Here is a 22,549-nt window from a genome sequence, read left to right as displayed (position 1 = left end):
AAAAAAACGCTCGTTATTATGGTGTAATTTAAAAAAAAAAAGTTACGTATAAAACGTTATTGACGTTTAAAAAAGACAGGGGGGAGTTGCATGTGCATTAATGTTAGTTTCTTAATTTAAAAATGTTAAATTTACATGTATACCCTTAATCTAGAAAATTAATATTTTTAATACTAAACATTATTTACAGTTTTGCCATTACAATCTCAACCATTAGATCAAAGATCTAATGGTATAGATTCTTTCTTACCTTTCTCACAAAAAAACTTATTTTTTTACAGGAACCTCTACCTCCTTCTCCTATATATATATATATATATATATATATATATATATATATATATATATATATATATATATATATATATATATATATATATATATATATATATATATATATATATATACATATATATATATATATATATGTATGTATGTATATATATATATATATGTGTGTGTGTGTGTGTGTGTATATAAGTTATTTCTTATTATTGTAGAAGATATGTACTTAGCTCTTTGAGTTTACATTTGAGCGATGAGATAAACTAATGGGATGGGTTTATAATTTTTTGGTTATGAGCAATAACAAATATATAATTTAAATTTATAAATAGTGGAATTCTTCACACGATGTGGTAGGAATTCAGTTTCGATTGATATCGGTTTGGTTCATTACGATACCGGCACTCGGTATAGCAACTAAAGAAAAAACCAATGAAATAAAACCGTTAAACCTTAGAGTAAAAAAATCTTGTGGTAATTTATTTTCTTTTTACTATTCTTTACACAAAAAAACAAAACAAAACATGATAAGTGAAACTCATTAATGAAATATGTGCCTTAACGAATATTTAAAATTTAGGCCTACTAGAAAATTTATCATGTGTAGCTTTCTTTTTCCAATTATTCATAATTCAAGGTATGTAAATTGTAAGTTTTAAATTACGTATTTATTGATAAATAGCAATAATTATCCTTAATATATTAGCATCTTAAATTATTTTAATTTAATTTATTTTTCTTTAAATATCAAAGAAATTGATATTTTTCTGATTATGGGTGATTTTAAGCATTTTTAATGATATTTATCTTCTTTTACTTAGATATTTCCTTTATTTAACATGTGTAATACTTAGGTTCTATAACCTAGTAAGTTGATTATCAAATCAGATCCAAGGATAGACTCTAGAACTCATCAGTAGAAACTTCAAGTCTTCAACAGTGAAGTAAAGATTAAAGGACGAATCACAAACAAAGCAACGATAGATTCAAAAACGAAGAATTCATGAAACTCGATACGAACTAAAATACTAATATATGCTTGTAAATAGTAGTAATAATATTTAAAAACAACCTTAAGAAAACCCTAAATAAAAGCGAGTACCAACAACATCTCACTAGAACTCTCAAATTCATATAGTCAGATCTAGAGTACTCGCCCATCTTGGATTCTTTGCACGTTCACCATCTTCTAACAAGTTAAAACGTTCTTTCTTTTTTGGGAATAAAGAAAGTGACAGAGAGCTATCTACTTCTTCAGTTTCATCTTCTTGTGAACTTACCTTCACACTTAATGATAGATTCAAATCAAGATCATTGTCTACTGCTTTTCTCTTCTTTGTTTCGGTTGAGTTATCACATCTTTGAGTATTCATGAGTTGATGGTCTACAAGTGTTGATCTAGCGTTGAAAAAGGCTTGTTTGATCACCCATTGTTGCATCAATCTTGCTTCATTTTGAAACTGGTCATAATGGGCAATCTTGTAATTTTGTTCCTGCATAGATGAGTTCAAAATCTTGCTAGTACAGTAAGCTCCAATGTCATTGACCAATTCATGATTTGTTGTCATTCTACTGTTTATGTTGTCTCGAGATCTCAAGAGTGCCGCATAACTACTACATTGATTAATGATGTGATGAACCACGTTAGTTCAAGAACAATAAGAGTTAATTAAACAAGTAATTTAAAAAAGAAAATGCACTACTAAATATAGGAGTATCACCGATTGAACGTCACGTCACTCTATCTTTTTTATCTCACACTTTCCGTTTAAAGACTACATCAATAACGTTCACCGACGGATTGAATCGTCTGTGATACTCCTTTATTTTGTATTGATGAAATGGGTACCTTGGATTTGCTCTAAATGATCTTGGATTGAAAGGAAGCTGCCATAAAGTGTGCATATGGTGATCGTTACTTATAGCATAGTGGTCTCCCTCATTTATTACTGAAAAAAGAAAGTAAAAGATTTTAACTTTATAACCATTGTATACAAGAAAGATCAAGAATCTTGAAAACCCTAATCTGAAAAAAAAAAAATATGGAGCAACGGTTAATAGTAAGATAGAATTTCAAACATACCTTGTCCCTGATCATCTATCCTTTTGCTTCTATACATCTATATTTGTAAGGAATTAAATAAGTCAACAATCATGAAAATACAATAAAATTATTTATTTATTATATTAGTACCTGTAGATGGCTTTTTACATGAGCAATGTTGAGACCCTTTATGTTCATAAGTTGTAAAACCAGTTTGGGGGTTGCTCCTACACAGATACATGGTAAATCAATTATGAAAGATCATTTACAAGATTAAATAAAACAAAATTTAACTTGAATTTTAAGAAAGATTTAACTGATATTCTTACTTTCTTGACCACCGAGTCGTTTCACAGCGCCAACAAACGTGTGATGAAGTTCTGGAGTCCATCTCAATCTAGGCATCTTAGATCTAACATATTGTCTAACTCGAGTCGATGTATCCGTTTTCCCATCCTCTCGTCGATCTGCCATGCTGTTAGTCCCTGAGCTCTCGCCCGATTTCGTATTATTTTCATCATCATCTTCAACTTTCCTGCAACACAGCTGATCATTCATATCTGAACCATCACAATCACCATCTTTGATCATCTTTCTTGAACCTTTTGAAGGTTTTGAGATCAGAAAGTAACTGATAACAAGCTTGGTTTTCTTTAATTATTCAATCTTTAAAGAATCATCATTAGAACACAGTTTTCTTTTTCAAATCAGCAAGTCTTGACATGATATATTTAGCTTTGAATCTGAAAGCTAATTTACTAAAGAAATGGGCATGATGACTAAGACCCTTAAAAGTCTAAGGATGGACTTGTCTATATGTATGCTACATTAATTAAACAAATAAAATATTCTATTCTAATTGCATGTACATACATATATATAAATATAATAATTAATTAAATATACAATAAATGAATGGGACCATATGTATCAAGTGTGGACATGGTTTGTAAGACTAGAGAATGGACTTAATCTATAGATCAAGTATTTTTAAGCATGAAGAGGGGTAAGCTAGCTAGGTCTAAGTTTTCAAAGAGGAAATTTATAATTTAAAGAGGACTTCTTCACCATTCTGTATTAATTAATGCTATTTAATATTTTGAAGACAAATGGTTAATTTCAAAGTCGTACTTCCTCTCGTATGAAACAGTGAAACTTATTACAGTAAATTTATTTCTTTATATAATATATATATACACACAAACATGAAAGGAATGTGTAAAGAGTACAATAACACGCTAACAAAATAGCTTATTTATTTTTTCAATTTTTTAAATATAAGAAGATTGTTGAACAGTAATGTTTATTCACTTGAAAATTAGAAAAAAATACATTGTTTAACATATATACATGTCTAGGATATAATATCTATGCCTTATTTACACATGTGTGTAAGTAAACACTAAAAAAGTTAAAATGATATGTGCAATTTAGTTTAGTGATCTTCTACGATGATGATAAGATACGTAGTGTGAGTTTTATTGGGGAACATTAAAAAAGTGAGGAACAGTGGGGAATCGACTTAAACGAACTTCGATTGGACTCATTTCAGTGGCGTTGGAACCGGCTCGTCGAACCCTAACTAGGATCTTTTAACCCTGAACCCTAAATTATAACCCATAAACCCTAAATATATTTGGGTTTAGCTTAAGGGTTTAGCTTTAAGGTTTAGATTTAGAGTTAAGGGTTTAGCTTTAAGGTTTAAGGTTTAGCTAAGGGTTTTAGCCTTATTTTTTAGCTTTAGGGTTTAGAGTTTAGGAGTTAGGATTTAGGGTTTAGGGTTAAAAGATCTTAGTTAAGGTTCGACGAGCCGGTTCCAACGCCGCTGGAATGAGTCCAATCGGAGTTCGTTTGAGTCGGTTCCCCGTTGTTTCCCACTTTTTTAGTGTTCCCCAATTAACCTTCCCCAACATACGTAACTAGTATGTATATATATATAGAGAGAGAGAGAGAGGATCATGAGAAAACTACATATAAATGAGAAAACTAGAAAACTAACTAAAAAATACTAAAAAACATACCAAATTTTTTTACAATTTTTTAACAAAAAAAATCGCTATTATACATAAAAAAAATTTTTTGTTGTATTGCACATGTGCAATATATGTGATTATATGTGTACTACACATGTGCACTATATCCGTAATAGTGCACATGTGCAATACAACCAAAAACCTTTTTTTTATTATTTTTTTTTTTTTGAAAAAATTTTTCCATTCATAAAAAGCTGCGATTTTTTTATAAAAATTAAAAAAAATTTGGCATGTTTTTTTGGCTTTTTTAGTTATTTTTTGGTTTTCTCATTTAAACTAGTTTTCTCATGATCCATCCCCTATATATATATATATATATATATATATATATATATATATATATATATATATATATATATATATATATATATATATATATAAGGCAATGCTCTATAAAAAACCCTTGAATTTAAGAAAATTTGCAAACCCAATGCATGGTCTAGATTTTGCCACGTGTCCATAGTAAATATCATATTCTTTTTGTCCTTGAGGGCATTATGGTATTTTCACATCTATCTTAGATATTTTCCCCTATTTGATTTGACAATAGTTAATACCCATCACATCCAAATCTACTTTCAAATCCCAAGATCCACCATTTAAAACCTCCATTTTTTCATTAACTTCATCTCTGTGTTTCAAGATCCACCCTTTCAAAACCTCCATTTTCCATTAACTTCATATCTGTTTCAAGTTCTACCCAAGATCCATTTCCATGAACTTCATTTCGGTTTCAAGATCCACCATTTCAAAACCTCCATTTCAAGATCCCCACTGACGGGAACGTTATTCGCAACGAGTTCCATACTGACGAGGACAAGAATGATCAAGGTTTTTCATCCTTTTTTTATGGGTTCGAGTTTTTTTTTCTTTTTTACACCCCTAATTCAACTTTACATGTTAATTTCTTAAAAGAAATCGAAGAACCAAGATACTGTCGAAGAATCAAGATCCTGTCAATAATAAGTTGGTTTTGATTTTTAATTGTCATTTACTTTGATTTTCGTTCTTCACAATTGGTTTTATTTTTTTCCAGAATTAAGAATGTTGCCAAAAGATTAATTATTTTTCAATACCATTGATTATTGTTTCAAAAAAAAAAAGAATGACGTTTATAGGTAATAAATTTCAATACTATTGATTTTAGTTTGGTTTTCATTCTTCTGGTGTTTATAAATTTTGATTTTGATTCATGGATTACTTGTTTTGGTTTCAAACTCGTTTGATTTTGATCCATGGATTAGTTATTTTTGTGTTAAAAATATGTGTTTGTTGGTTTGGGGATTTTTGATCTGAACAGTAATTGTTTTTTTGTTGGTTTGGTTGCCTTGTTTGGTGCTTTTTGATCTGAATAGTAACTGTTTTTTGTTGGTTAGGTTGCTTTGTTTTGGGCTTTTGATCTGAATAGTAACTGTTTTTGTGCGTTATAGTACAGAAACAGACCCATAACATGTGTTAATCCCCTGTTAGAATGATATATAACGTGTGTTGATTTACAGAAACAGACCAATAAAGATATTCAATCGACAAGCTAGATGGATGTAGGCGACGCTAATGCGGGGGCATGTGTTAAAAAAAGATATTCAATAGGTCACATTTTTTGGGAAGGAACTCTTCGTTCATTTATAACATGTGTTAGTGGTTCATGCTGTAACAGAACTCCATGATGTAACCTGACATGTGTTCATGTATAACATGTGTTAAGCCCCTGATAGAATGATATATAACGTGTGTTAACCTTTGTTAATTTAAAAAGTATGTACAAAGGACAAAAAGAACATGATTACTTCTTTGACCATGTGGATAAATGTAGACCATGTATTTTATTTCATTTGACTAGATTGACATTCGAAATCATTGTGAAATTCTATGAAGCCAAAGATCAACCATTGATTATGTTTTATTAACTAGATCTATGGTTGTCATTTAATTGGTATATTTATAACATTTAAATAAACCAGTAGTTCAAAAGCAAACATCCTGAACCATGGCGCCAACATGGTACAAACACACAAAACTTTTATTTGTAATTTTCCAAACAGAGATTCCTGCATTTGTTTTCTATTTTGCTGAGTGTACAACATTGACGAAATTACGTAGGGGATGACTGAGTACGAGTGCAAAAGCAGCAACATTTGAGAATGGCACATGGTACACACAAACAAAAATATAACGTGTGTAACATACCTGTTTTCATTAACATGTGTTAAGTTCTCGATATACATGAAATATACTGTGTGTTAACATGTGCAGCCAGCAGGAGGATGGCATGTAAATGTGCAATATGATTAGCAGATCACGTATTGTAACACATTTATAGGTAGCTTGGGAATAAATAAAATGAAACGCCGTATTTATTCCTTCAATGGAAAAATGACTTTCCCCAGTAGTACCAGGGGATAGTTGGTGGCTCTTGTGTTAGTGGTTCATGTGTATAACGTGTGTTAACATGTACAGACAGCAGGAGGATGGCAGGTAACGTGAAATATGAATAGCGGACCATGTATGGTAACACATGTATAGGTAACTTGGGAATAAATAAAATGAAACGCAGTAATTTTTCCTTCGATGGACAATGACTTCCAGGGGATATTTGGTGGTTCATGTGTTACTGGTACGTGTGTATAAATTCTTAGGTGGTTCATGTGTTACTGGTACGTGTTGTTGAATCCAAAAAATATCATTTTTGTTTCTCTAAGGCCGAATGGATCGCACGATGGAAAAATGACTGCCCCCAATAGTTGGTCAGATACTAACATGTGTTAGTGTACATGTAAGGTCACATTTTTTTTCATTAACATGTGTTACGTTTATGTCAGCGTTTGTTTTCACATTTGTTTTCATTAACATCCGGAACATTTTTAACAACACGTCCTAGATAAAATAATAAGAGTCTCACATTACATATTACTAGTAACCAAGGTTAACACACGTTATATATCGTTCTAACAGTGGCTTAACACAAGTTATACATGAACAGATGTCAGGTTACATCATGGTGTTCTGTTACAGCATGAACCACTAACACAAGTTATAAATGAACGAAGAGTTCCTTCCCAAAAAAATGTGACCTATTGAATATCTTTATTTTTAACACATGTCCCCGCATTAACGTCGTCTACATCCATCCAGCTTGTCGATTGGATATCTTTATTGGTCTGTTTCTGTAAAGCAACACACGTTATAAATCATTCTAACAGGGGATTAACACATGTTATGGGTCTGTTTCTGTACTATAAGCACAAAAACAGTTACTATTCAGATCAAAATGCCCAAAACAAAGCAACCTAACTAACAAAAAACAGTTACTATTCAGATCAAAAAGCACCAAACAAGGCAACCAAACCAACAAAAAAAACAGTTACTGTTCAGATCAAAATCCCCAAACCACCAAACACATTTTTTTAACACAAAAATAACTAATCCATGGATCAAAATCAAACGAGTTTGAAACCAAAACAAGTAATCCATGAATCAAAATCAAAATTTATAAACACCAGAAGAATGAAAACCAAACTAAAATCAATAGTATTGAAATTTATTACCTATAAACGTCATTCTTTTTTTTGAAACAATAATCAGTGATATTGAAAAATAATTAATCTTTTGGCAACATTCTTAATTCTGGAAAAAATAAAACCAATTGTGAAGAACGAAAATCAAAGTAAATGACAATTAAAAATCAAAACCAACTTATTATTGACAGGATCTTGGTTCTTCGATTCTTCGACAGTATCTTGGTCCAAGTTTTCTATTGAAAATGAATATAACTGAAAGCATATTGAACCAAATTGGAAAATAGTAAATTACCAAGAGCAATTAGACCGAGAGGAGAGAGAGCACCGGAGAAGAAGTCCGGTGAGTTTCGCTGGAGAAGGTGGTTGCTGGTGGTTGTTGTTTATTGAGGAGAGAGAGGGCCGGAGAAGAAGTCCGGTTAGTTTCACCGGAGGAGGTGGTTGCTGGTGCTGGTTGTTTATTTCTCATGGAGAAGATGGTTGCTGATGGTGGTTGTTTCTCATGTTTGTTTGTCTTCAAGATTGGGGTAGAAGAAATGAGAAAGAGAAAGAGGTAAGAGAAAGATGAGAAGTGTTCTGGTGATTTGATTGCACTGATGGTACTTTCCAATTCAAAAGGTGATTCTTCACTACCCAAAATGCCCTTATAATTGTACCAGCATAGAGTATTTTAATGTTTTAAATGCTAAAAGTTGTCTAAACAAATCATGACCCTTAATCATTAAGATGAAACAAGATCAATGGACCACATAGAGTTTCCAAAGTTTTTTAAAAAAGATGGGGTTTCTTATAGAGCCCACCCCTATATATATATATATATATATATATATATATATATATATATATATATATATATATATATATATATATATATATATATATATATATGTATGTATATATATATATGAGAAGGATCCGTTAGGATCCACCATTTATTGCGAGAACCGTGAGAAACAGTGTGAACACAACTAAGAATACTTTAAAAAATCTAAAAAAAATAAAAAAAACACTCAAATTTTTTTTTTTAATTTTTTTTAAAAAAATCGCTATATTTTATCACTAAAAAAACCAAAAAAAATAAAATAAAATCAAGTAACAATTATCCATTCACATATGCATATGTATCATTTCTTTGACACATTGCGTAATACATTACTACTATTAGACAATTACACTTTTATTTACATTACCATTCATATTATACTACTTTTTACATTAACAATATTAGAAATACACATGTGCATCTATTTGTATGAACATGTTATAATGTGTTTTGGTACACTATTTTGAATACACTTTCTCTTTCGTCTATCATACCATCCATAATACAATACCATTATCTCCTACCATCTGTAATAAAATACCATTACATCCTACCATCAATAATACAATACCATTACAATATTTCACTTTATTACATGTACATCAACATCATTTTTACCATCCAAACAACATATTACATTATAAAGTGACAAATATAATCAAACCATCAACCACTAGATATAAAAAAATCGAGTTGTATTTCACCACTAAAAAAACCAAATATATATATATATATATATATATATATATATATATATATATATATATATATTTCAAGTAACAATTATCCATTCACATGTGCATATGTATCATGTATTTGACAATTTCCGTAATAAATTACTAATATTAGACAATTGCACTTTCATTTACACTAACATTCATAATACACTATATTTTACATTAACAATATTAGAAATGCACATGTGCATCTATATGTATGAACATGTTATAACGTGTTTGGTACACTACTTTGAATACACTTTCCCTTTCATCTACCATACCATCCATAATACACTACCATACCTCCTACCATCTGTAATACAATACCATTACCTCCTACCATTTATAATACAATACCATTACCAATATTTCACTTTATTACATGTACATCAACACCCTTTATACCATCCAAACAACATATTACATCATACAGTGACAAATATAATCAAACCATCAACCACTAGATACAACTAACCAAAAAACATGTATATGGGCCTACTTCATCATTTAAAATCACAAACTTTTTGTAGCAAAACATGTTATATCATGGTTATACATAATGATGCGCATGTGGATTTTTAATATTGGTAATGTAAAAAGTAGTGTATGTAGGTCCCCTAATCCTATGGATCTTTTACAAAATCGTCTATCTAACCTAGAGTATGGAATCCCCTAGATCAGATTGTTAAAGAAAATAGTAGAAATTCACAATTAAACAGTCTTCTTTTGATTATCCAAACTTCTAGTTTTATAATCAATTCAAGACTCACACAACCTCACAGCCTCTCTCTGTGATCTTGTTTCAAACCCTAATTCGTTTCTCTCTCTCTCTCTCTCTCTCTCTCTCTCTCTACGAAATTCTCTCTAGTTCTCCAAGACATCTAAAACCCTAATCACAAAACATGTTTATATACCACATGTCTGTGAAATGGGCTTCCTACTGGGCTAACCAGTATGCTAAGCCCATTAGAAAATATCTAAAGATTAAACAATTAAACTATTAAGCTGTTGTCACAGAATATGCACCAACAGACTCCCCCTTGACAATAGCTTCATGGTGTAACTTTGTCTTCAAACATCTTGTAGTCTTTTGGTCTTTGGATAGCGTCGGCTACACACAATTTCTGACATCAACAGACTCCCCCTTAGCTGATGCTTCCAATCTCCAAAACTTTCTTTCGTTGTAGATCGATGAACTAGCAATCTTTGGTTAAGTAAGTGAACTCCAAATCTTCCATTTTCTCTCTCTGCAATGTAGTAGAAGGATCCTACCATGCATCTTCACACATTCTTTACTTCACTCTCAATCTGCACTTGTATTTTGCACTTCATGTTGATAACTGCATCAATCTGTTTAGAAACGCAAGCAAGTATCTAGAAAAACCATTTGTCTTTTTCACATTAAAGATAAACCAATATTTTATCTCATCATGCAAAAACAACAACCTACCACTTCAAAATGGAAGTCTTTTAAAAAGAAAATATTTTTGGTTTTATATTTATATATAAAACAACTAAACAAAACTCAGAAAATATTTACAATATATCTTTTTGTGAGAATCATGTGCAAGAAGATCATATCAACAAAATCAAATTGTTTCACACAAGCAGTTAATTCTTTTATTTATTTTCGTGAAAAGCAGTTCAAGACGATTACCAGTATTGTTTGTCCACTTAAACAAAACACATGAACATTTTAAGTACCTTTACCTTGTGATATGATTAAAGTTACATTATACTAATGTACTAGTGTGTCCCACTTCAGGACATACCCCCGCGATCAAGGTATTCAAAAACTTTCATCATAGTAGGTGAGTATACCGAATTCATCCTTTTTTGTTTTACAACTTTAGATAATTGGTGATCAGGTCAATACTTTCATACAGCAAAGAGACCAATAACTAACGAGGGCTAAGACAAATACCAATTTGGTACAATTTATGCATTTTCCACATTTGAATGACTCTCTATGAGAGCTTCTTCATTTTCTTGGTTTTTGGCATTTTTAGCTCTTTCAAGATATCCTGGTTGTGCCTAGGTCAACATATATCTGGATGCAGCAGAAGGACAACCTTGATACCCCCGGATGAAATAACAATATAAAGACTTAAAACCTCAGAATTTGGCAATCTATCAACACAAGATTTAAGGTCATGAAACCATACGCCACTGATATGTTCCCCACTCATACTCAGTTCGTTATGTTTATATCACTTTGGTAAGTTGATTATTTCATGCTTTTGCCTACTGGTACATCATATGATGAAGCTGCTATCACACTTAAGCAATTTAGTTCAGTTTCAGTGTGACAATCTAACTTGCTGATGTACTATCATTTCTTCTCTTTCACACAGTGATAACTCATTTTTTATTTTCTAATTTTTTTTGTTTTTCATTTTTCAAAGTTTTTGTATTTTTTTTAAACTTTTTAACTTACTCCCCCTAAACTCACGCACTATCTAAACTCTTTTTGGCTTAGGGAAATTTCTTCCCCTGAATTTTTGTTTTTATGGAACAAGTTTTAAAAACACAAATTTAAAAACACAAACAGACTCCCACTTTAACCTGACAATAAGTTTTTCAATGTTAAAGTTTAGTTTGAATAAATGTCACAAAAACAAAAAAAAATTACGACAACCGACGCTTTTTACGCTTTTCGCCATTTCGCTAACTACTAACCCAAAAAGCACCTACCCTTAGCCCAAGCCTAACCCTTTCTAAAGTCCTCTTGATATTTACAAAGGTTTATCATTAAAAAGGAGGAGGTTTGATCGCTTGGCAAGCATATGGTAGAAGTATGTCCCACGCCGGAATCGAGTGTTTCACAAAATACATCTTCGGCCGAGTGTTGAGTGATCTCCCGTGAGGTATGTGAACTTGTATATAAATAAATTGAATTTTAAAGAGGCATTTTATCCCCAAATAAAAAATTTTTCTTAACAAGTTGTTCTAAATAAATCATGACGAATATGATTGTAAATAAAATAAAAACAAAATTAAATAAAGATCTTGAATTCCCGACACTCAAGACAAGCCACAATGTCACACCCTGACTTTGCGGAAGCGTGAGTTTATTTGGTGTGACTTCTTAATACCATAGCATAATCACAACAATGCTATATGAATTAAAACCATGATGATCATCCATTAATTCAAGTTTAAAAAGTAAAGTACGACAACATTGTTGTTTTAAAAGTCGACATAACAACCAACTACAATCATGACATAAAGAAACATGTTCAACGACATAACGAAAGACATGAATTAAAAACACAGTTTAAGACTTGTGACTCGTCCAGGCAAAAGTCACAATCCCTAAACTCGGATGACATCATTTCTCCTACGCAGCTTGATGACATAGCATACCTTGCCAGATCCACTAATTCCCTGAAATACATGCAGTTTGAAAAATCAACAAAAAGTTGAGCGAGTTCATGTAAAAGTGAGTATGTTTATAAATCGTTAAAGTACGTCCCAATGTATAAATGTTCATGGTATGTAGCAATTAAGGAAAAGAGATCACCACTGGGTTGCAAAGCCACTGGTATGTGTGAAGTGATGCAGGAAAACTCAAACCTAGCAAATTTGTACCGGACCTCAGCTGTAAGACACAGTCACGCCTATGGGTCACCCTGACCTCACGGGTGTGGGCTCGCTACACCCAAATAGATCTATCACTCTTGTGTCTCTCGGTCCTAACAACGAGGATTAACGGCTTTAAGTGTTGTACCCACCACTCACATGATCTGAACGTCCCAACCCTCCTTAAGCTAACCATACCATGTATAAAAATGTTCTAAATAATTGTAACATGTATTTCACCCCCGAAGTTGTAAAACTGAAAACAGTTAAGAGAAAAGGGGGACATGAACTCACAGAAGTGTGTTTCGTGAAATAGTCGATCCCAACTCAACCTGCGGCGCGACGACCTACATGTACTAATTCCTATTAGACGGACGGCCGTGCCTTGACTTAAGGTTTAACGTTTTTGGGGAAATAGTTAGACAACTATTTCGTATTCATGCTTCTAAATTATTTTATATTCGTATTTCCTTCCCAAGGATGGGGGTACTAATACATGTATGCTTTATAATTCCGAAAATATATTTTTGAGTCTCACTTGAAAAATATATTTTAATTACTTTGTCTAAAATGTTTTAATTCCAATATATATATATTTTTCCCAAAAATATTATATTTTATTTCATAAGTTTTCCAAAATAATATTTCACCAAAAATATACTAATAAGAATATTTTTCCGAAATATACATAAGTTACGTTTTAAAGTTCGCGTTGTAACGATAATACTTGTGTAACTTAAATATTTGTTTTGTGAGAGCGTTGGTATTATTTTGGAGTCGTAATCTCATGGTATTTTCAAGTTATATTTTTTACCCTAAAAATAATATATCTAGTTCACAAAATAATCACATAATCACACAAGCGTTTTTCTATAAAATATATATTCTAAATATATATTTATCAAGTTTTATTTACGAAAACCCACCTCCGATACTTGGTAATTTTTGAAATAAAAATCATGGCGAAGTTTATTTTGAAAACCAAGTTAAAAATATATGTAAACATTTGTTAGAAAAATATTTCTAAGTGTTATATTTCTAGAAAAATTTCGCCAGAGTTTCCTCTGTAAATGGAGGTGTCCATGCTTTTAGCATATCATTTTCTTTTGAAAAATCAATCAACAATCATCAACCAACAATATATACGATCTTTAATCACTATTCTTGACAATAATAAGCCTAAATCATAAACTCATGAACTTGAAGGTTTGTAAAAATATGTAGTAAATTACTAACACATTTAGTAGGTTTTGTTATCTTCAAAAAATAAGTTTAGTTTCTTGAAAACTTTATTTTTAAAGAATTTGAAGTTTCACAACATCTAGTCATGATTTACAAAAATATTTCCATGTTAAATTTTCTTGTTTCACAAGTGTTCACACACTTGTTTATTTACTAAAAATGCTTTTAGTTCATACAAGATCCGGGTTTTAGCAATATTAATATTTTTCGCTTGGTTCATCTGAAAAACCACTAAAGATCTACAAGTTTGTAACCTTATTTTTCAAGAAAAACTATGTTTATTCAAGTTTCAAGTTCATGGGTGGATGGTTTCATCATCCTTCATGTTTCTAACACTTACATCTCACTAGTCCATGTTCTTGAACATGATCTAGTATGTCTAGATGATGATCCATCCTACTTCTACTAACAAACAACATCAAATAATCATAACTACACAAGATCTACATGATTTACCCATATATCTTCTCTTTATCCACCCTTTAACACTTATGTTCAAGACTTTAGATTATGTTCATTAGAGTTTCTTATCATTTCATCATTCAACCATCTATTAACCACTAAAATCAAGAACAAGATGATGTTTTAGAACACTTACTACTAGCACAAGGCTAGGGGAGAAACAAGGCGTAAAAGTGGTGGATAAAAGAAAACAAGAGCGGTCCTTGAACTTCCGAGTGCACCAAGCTTGTTTCTAGGACTCCTTGCACCTTTGTGTGTATGAGAAGTGGCTAGAAAGAAACTTGATGGTGGGTGTATGGTCGTGAGGTGGTGGTGGTCGTGAATGGTGTAGGAGGGAAGGAGAGAAAGCTTTGAGTTGGGTGTTTTGATGAAAGAGAAGGGTTATCTACTAAACATATTTATAAACCAACTTCAATATTTACCCAACATGCAAAGTGTTCCTCATGGTCCAACAATTAGCAATTTAATAATCAAAAAAATGCAAGGGTGGGTCACCCTAAGGTGACCGTTGATGTGGGGGGGGGGGGTGGGTATAGGGTTGGGTGGTGATGATCTAGTTACAATTTTAGTTGAGTTCGGGTGATAAAGTTAGTATGTTAGTGTGTGTTAGTTAATATAAAGTGTGTTAGGGTGTTCGGGGACCCTAACTAGCTCAGAAAAGTAGAAACAATGTATTTGGTAATATTTTTATGTTCCGGGTAAAGTCCGGTTGTTCGGTTGGATATTGATCCGTTAAAGTGCTAAATAAAGCTTTAAAGTGTCGTTTATATTGTTTTTAGTGATACAATAAATTCCCAACACTTTGGAAAGTGTCTGGAACTATTTTGCTAAGTTTTTGCACTTTACTAGCATTGTTAAATGCTGAATTTTGGTATTTAATGCAGAATTTTGCACTTAAACTATGTTTTAGGCACTTCCGGTCACTATAACTATCACCTAGTGACGCAGTTTTATGGTCCTCACCTCCCTACACTCCCTACTAGTGTACTATTCCATTCCTGGCTCATACTGGCCTCAGAAACAATGTCTGTCTAGTGCTGGCAATGTCAGCATGTTTCCTGGGTTATCCGCTCACTGTGCTAACTGTACTTTTGTGCATCAAGTTTGTCACTATTGTTTGTGCGTAATAAATGGAGCGACAGTAATAAAGTATGATGCATGAGTATGTATGTATCATAAAACAGAAAGCAGTTTATTCATAATTGTAATCAAGCACAGTAATTAAGCACCAACTAAATATTAATTGATTTGTACGGATACCTAGATTTGTGAGGGTTGTCACATTCTCCCCCCGTTAAGAAAATTTCGTCCCGAAATTTTAGGCCCTGCTCTAGTTGCAGGGGTCTTAGGAAATAAATGGGGGTACTTTTCTTTCATACGATCCTCACGTTCACTTGTGTATTCTAGACCATGTCTTGCATTCCAACGAACTTTGACGAGCTTGACACTACTCCTGCGCGTTTTGTTTATCTTCCAATCAGTAACCTCGACGGGTTCTTCGACAAAGTGGAGCGTGTCGCCAATATGAATTTCGTCAGCAGGAATGACAACAGTTTCTTGTGTTGGACTCTTTTTCAAGTTCGATACATGAAATGTATCATGAACACCATTAAGCTCAGCAGGTAAGTCCAACTTGTATGCTACCAAACTAATTCTCTCCAGAATCTTGAAATATAGCGCGGATTCAACTTCCCACGCTTTCCAAAGCGTGCCACACCCTTCCATGGTGAAACCTTTAATAAAACCATGTCTCCCACCTCGAATTCCAGAGGTTTCCTTCTCCGATCTGCATAACACTTTTGTCGATCGCGAACCGCCTTGATGCGCTCTCGGATCTGTGCAATCTTGTCTGTAGTTTCCTGTACTACTTCCGGACCAATTAATTGTCTATCACCTACATCAGCCCAACAGATCGGTGATCGACATTTGCGTCCATAAAGAGCTTCGAACGGTGCGGCTTGAATACTTGTGTGATAACTGTTATTGTATGAAAATTCGACCAATGGTAGGTGAGTATCCCAACTTCTACCTAAATCCATAACGCAAGATCGCAGCATATCTTCTAATGTCGGAATCGTTCGCTCGCTCTGTCCATCAGTTTGTGGGTGAAAAGCTGTACTCAGGTTCAACTGAGATCCGAATGCTTCCTGAAAGGACTGCCAAATTCTTGACACAAACCTTCCGTCTCTATCAGAGATGATTGAGAGAGGCACTCCATGACGTGCAACGATCTCTCTCATGTATATCTCAGCTAATTTGCTCGTGTTGTCTTTTTCTCTGATTGTCAAGAAATGTGTAGATTTCGTTAACTGGTCTACTATTACCCAAATAGTATCGTGACCTTTGGGTGTTCTTGGCAGTTTCGTTATGAAATCCATTAAAATCTGTTCCCATTTCCATTTGGGTATCTCAGGTTGCTGCAAAAGTCCTAAAGGCTTCTGGTATTCGGCTTTTACCTTGGCGCACATTAAACACTTGCTAACATATACTGCAACATCGCCTTTCATCCTAGGCCACCAGTAGAAGTCCTTAAGATCTTGGTACATCTTATCCGCTCCTGGATGGATAGAGTACCGTGACTTGTGAGCTTCATCGAAAATAACCTTTCTTAAACCACCAAACATAGGAACCCAAATCCGTCTCATGAAACATAACGTTCCTTCCTCGTTTGGTACCAACTGCTTCTCCATCCCACGGAGATATTCCTCAGCAATGTTCCTTTCCTTGAGAGCTTTTTTCTGCGTGGCACGAATGCGCAATGAGAGATCTGTCTGGATAATCATCTCTAGAGCCCTAACCCTTATGGGCTTGATCCTTTCCTTTCGACTTAGGGCATCGGCGACCACATTCGATTTCCCTGGATGATACTTAATTTCGCAGTCGTAATCGTTCAACAGTTCAACCCAGCGTCTTTGTCTCATGTTTAGTTCCTTCTGGTCAAATATGTGTTGCAGACTTTTATGATCCGTGAAGATTGTACACTTCGTACCATATAAATAATGTCTCCAAATTTTCAACGCAAATACCACTGCGCCTAACTCCAAATCGTGCGTGGTGTAATTCTTCTCATGAACCTTCAATTGGCGAGAAGCGTATGCTATAACTTTTTGTCGCTGCATCAGCACACATCCTAACCCTTGACGCGAGGCGTCACAATATACCACAAAATCATCCGTTCCTTCGGGTAGCGATAAGATCGGTGCATTACAAAGCTTGTCCTTTAACAACTGAAACACTTCCTCCTGTTTGATTCCCCAATCAAACTTCTTGTCCTTCTAGGTGAGGGAAGTCAAAGGTTGAGCGATTTTTGAAAAATCCTCAACGAACCTTCGATAGTAGCTAGCCAATCCTAAGAATTGCCGAATCTCGGTTGGCGTCTTTGGAGTCTCCCAATTCTTTATCGCTTCAATCTTGGTGGGATCCACATGGATTCCATCTCCATTAATCACATGTCCAAGGAATTAGACTTCGCGTAACCAAAACTCGCACTTCGAGAACTTGGCATACAACTTTTCCTTTTTAAGTAGCTCCAAGATAGCTCTTAAATGTTGTTCGTGCTCATCCTTCGTCTTCGAATAGATCAAGATATCATCGATGAACACAATCACAAACTTGTCAAGGTACGGCTTACAAACTCTGTTCATCAAATCCATAAAAACGGCTGGCGCGTTTGTCAACCCAAACGGCATCACCAGAAACTCGTAATGTCCATGTCGAGTTCTAAAAGCAGTCTTGGGAATACTTTCCTCTTGTATTCTCAGCTGATGATAACCTGATCACAAATTGATCTTAGAGTAGTAACTTGTACCTTGAAGCTAATCGAACAGGTCATCAATTCTCGGCAGAGGATATCTATTCTTGATAGTCAACTTGTTCAACTCCCGGTAGTCAATACACATACGAAAACTACCGTCCTTTTTCTTAACAAACAAAACTGGAGCTCCCCAAGGCGAGAAGCTTGGTGTGATGAATCCTTTATCTAACGGCTCCTGGAGTTGCGTCGACAACTCCTGCATCTCTGAAGGCGCAAGTCGATAAGGTGCCTTAGCCACAGGCGCGGCGCCTGGAACTAAGTCTATGTGGAACTCAACTTGCCTTTGAGGTGGCAATCCTGGCAAGTCTTCTGGAAAGACTTCAGGATATTCCTTTACTACTGGGATGTCTTCGATCTTCGGCTCAGCAGCTTCTTTATCCACGATGTGTGCCAAGAAGGCAACACATCCCTTCTGTAAACACTTTCGAGCTTTCAGACAGTTGATGATTCTCAAGGGCGTATCGCTCTTCTCTCCGTGAACCACGATCGTCTCTCCATCTTCTATTAGGATGCGAATGGTCTTTTCGTGACACACAATCTCAGCTTTGTTACTTGACAACCAATCCATCCCTACTACCACGTCGAAGCTTCCCAACTCGACTGGTAGTAGATCCAAAGTGAACTCGCGTTCTCCCAGCACAATTACACAACCTCTGACAACTTCATTCGCTTCAACTAGCTTTCCATTAGCCAGTTCAATTGAGTAAGGAACATCTAACTTACTAGCAGTTAACCCAAGCATATTCTTAAATTCTAACGATACAAAGCTATAGTCGGCACCAGTATCAAACAGAACAGATGCAAAGCGTTGATTTATAGGGAACGTACCAGAGACAACATTGGGATCCTGGCGCGCTTCCCTCGCTCCTATGTTAAACACTCTTCCACGGGCTTGATTCAGCTTTGGGCATTCCTTCTTAAAGTGCCCGACTTCTCCACAGTTGAAGCATCCTGGTCCTCGACCATTCCCATTTCCATTTCCATTTCCACCCCGATTTCCATCTGCTCCTCGGTTTCCAACTTGATTTGCAAGATTTCCACGATTACTATTTCCTCCATTATTCCCTTGCGGCTGGTTTCCATTACCACCGCGGTTGTTGTTACCAAAACCCCTTTTGCCACCCTGGCCTGAACCAATCCAGCAAGTATCCTTCAAGTGGCCAATTTTCCCACAAGTTTCACATTTTCTATTTCTGCACTGACCAGCATGATGATACTGGCTTAATCCACACTTAAGCAAAGTGCCCACGTAACCCTTTCCTTTGTTCTCAACACCGGTTGCAACTCTTGCCAGTGTGCTCGATTCACCCTTCTTGTTCGCTTTGCTTGTACCTTGTTTGAAGTTCGAAAATTTCCTTTTGTTTTCACCAGACGACTCCACGTGAGTCTCTTTTTTCTTATGCTCAGAATTCGAAAACTTGTTCAAGAGAATAGCTTCCTCAGTAAGTGCCACACTAAGATCAATGGCTTCTGTAATTGTCGCAGGCTTGGATGTGGTAACCATACTCATGATCTGAGGTGCCAATCCCTAGATAAAGCGCTCAATACGTTTAAACTCCGGTGTGACCATGTATGGCACTACATGGGACAAATAGTGGAATCTCTGAACATACTCTGCAATCCTGGGACCTTCCATTTTTAGGTGCCAGAACTCCGTCTCCAGCTTCTGAATTTCAGCACGTGAGCAGTATTTTCTTCTCATGAGCTCCTTCAGCTCATTCCGTGACATCGCATAAGCAGCAGCTTCACCAAGAGTTTGCACTTGCAAATTCCACCAAGATAGGGCTCCATCCAGAAATAGCCCTGAGATGTAGGTCACTTGTTGCTCGGGAGCACACTTGCTCATTTGAAGAACAGACTCAGTCTTCTCAGCCCTTCTTACAAACGCAACAACACCTCCTGTGCCGTCGAAATTCACGGGCTTGCAATCGAGAAATAGCTTGTAAGTGCACCCTGCAAATACGTTTGAATTTACAGATGGTATTAGCGAACGTCGTATAAATATCCAAATGTATCGTAGTATATCTCAAACGACTTAACATTACCATTAGGTGGATTGTTATTGCCGTGGTTTTGAGAGATATTTCCACTCGTTTCTGCATGAGAAGCAGCATATTGCGCGATAGCGGCGGCAATGATTCCTTGAAGTTCCGCCTCATTAGTGGGCATGCGCGGATCACGTCTTGGTGGCATTTTCTAAAAGATGTTTCACGTTGGTCAGGTCATAATAAGTAAATGGTATACGTACATAACAACATTATCAAGCACATAACATCTCATGTTATAACTTTAAAACAATAAATCCAACATCACATATAATGAGAATACTGCGATTGCGCTATCATAAATCAAGACCACAATAATGTTTACAAGTTTTGTAACTGTATCGTACATCAAAAGTGACTAAGGGCCACATCGCCCTTGTCTAAACTGTCTAATCAACTACAACAACCATCAAAACTAAACATCAAAAGTCATGATATCAAAATGCGGTCTTCAAAAAGCTGTATAGTCTGCACAATCGCGGTCTTCTCACCAAAAGTCTACCTGTGTCAAATCAGAATGCCTATGCTGATGGCGGAGGAGGAGGAGGAGGAAAACGAGAGTAATACAGGCGACGCATATGTAACCAATTCTCCTCTAAAGCATGACAGACGCGCAACAAATATGCTATCTGCTGCTCAGAAGTCAAGAAACGGACGTCTGAATCAGGTGAAAGTGGTCGAGGAGTGTGTGGTGCTGCAAATGGGGTCTATCAATGGCAAGGTGGTCCCTGAGCTCTCTCCAACTCCTGTATACGACGGGTCAGTGCCTCCTGCTATATCATCAATGATGTGAGTATGTCCTCCGTAGAATACCCAACATGGTACGGGTGATACGGATCAGACAGTGGCATCATAGGGGGCGTAGTCCATAAAAATAGCTCGCTCGACGGAGTGAAGGACGGTGCAGTAGGTGGTGCAACAGTGGGAAACTGAGACGCGAATAGAAAAGGGGATGACAACATGGGTGGAACAGGAACAGGCGACTGCTTGGATAACCCCTCTCCAGGACGTGGTGGCGGTATGTCCTGAAGGAACGTAATAGGAAGATCAGTGCAGTGAGCATCTGTGGTGTGTGGGGGAATCAATGGGATATTAGTGGGTGCTGAAACGGGTGCTGAAACGGGGGCTGCTAGATGTGTAACAGGTAACACAAATGGTGGGTAATCGTCATCGTTGTCGATCCACCCGTTACGGGTGTCGGCGTAACGTGGATCTACATGAGTAGCAAAAGGTGCACGGTCGAACAGCTCTGGCACAGGATCATGAAATGGTGCAACAACAGGATCCTCTATTAAGAGTGGAGTGTCAACAGGAGCGTCAGCAACGGGTACATCATCAACAAAGGGTGCAATGGCTGGTGCGTCATCATGAACAGGGTCATGCTCTAATGCAGGGTCAGGAGCAGCTAAAAGCTCTGGGCCACGACAGGCTCCAGGTCAACAAAATCCATGTCAAAATCAGCGGGATCATCAAAAAATGATCGATAGGGGCTACAGGCGCCTCTAGGGGCTGGTCTAAGTGAATGAACTCGATATCCTGGTCAGGATCAAAACCAGGGGGAAAGACAGTTTCAAAATCATCGTCAACCTCGTGATCAAACTCAAAGTCATGTGCGGGACCGGGTGCAGCTGACAACGCCATATCTGGGTTGGCGTCTGAAGAGTGATGCTGCACTCCCTGAGTGTGTATGGACGCAGGTGTCACAGACTCTAAGGAATCTGGGACAGGTGAATCAGCAGGAAGCTCCTCTGCAGGGGCCTCAGCAATGGGTAGGATAACATCAGCAACAATAGGGGCCCCGCCCTCATGGTCTGCCTCACGTGGATCCTCCTCAAACAGATCGATGTCGTCGTCAGAAACAACATCGAGTGGCATGTCTACGACTAGAAAAGCAGCAAGAGGTATAGGAGCAGGGATCACCGCAAGTGGCAAATCCCTGGCAGGAAGGCCATCAGCAGGCTCAGCTCCGACGTCCGGCAGCGCGA

General features: G+C 35.7%; 1 protein-coding gene across 2 annotated transcripts; it reads right to left on the bottom strand.

Annotated features, from left to right (window-relative positions):
* Window positions 1–1,246: 1,246 nt before the first annotated feature.
* LOC110891691 (two-component response regulator ARR18) lies at window positions 1,247–3,104 on the bottom strand. 2 transcript variants are annotated; one of them, XM_022139317.2, is made up of 5 exons: window positions 2,659–3,104; window positions 2,480–2,556; window positions 2,369–2,405; window positions 2,135–2,234; window positions 1,247–1,899 (listed from the first exon to the last, which is right to left on the bottom strand). In XM_022139317.2, the coding sequence occupies exons 1-5, from the start codon at window positions 2,918–2,920 to the stop codon at window positions 1,416–1,418; spliced, it is 960 nt and encodes a 319-aa protein (XP_021995009.1). In that variant the 5' UTR covers window positions 2,921–3,104; the 3' UTR covers window positions 1,247–1,415. The 2 variants fall into 2 exon arrangements, with proteins under 2 accessions (XP_021995009.1, XP_021995010.1); XM_022139318.2 differs by having other exon boundaries at window positions 1,247–1,896.
* Between the last annotated feature and the right edge of the window lie 19,445 nt (window positions 3,105–22,549).

This window comes from Helianthus annuus, chromosome 11 (assembly GCF_002127325.2).
Source record: "Helianthus annuus cultivar XRQ/B chromosome 11, HanXRQr2.0-SUNRISE, whole genome shotgun sequence".
Classification (NCBI taxonomy): Eukaryota; Viridiplantae; Streptophyta; class Magnoliopsida; order Asterales; family Asteraceae; genus Helianthus; species Helianthus annuus.
The sequence above is the reverse complement of the archived record's forward strand: the minus strand, read 5'-3'. Positions and strand labels throughout refer to the sequence as shown.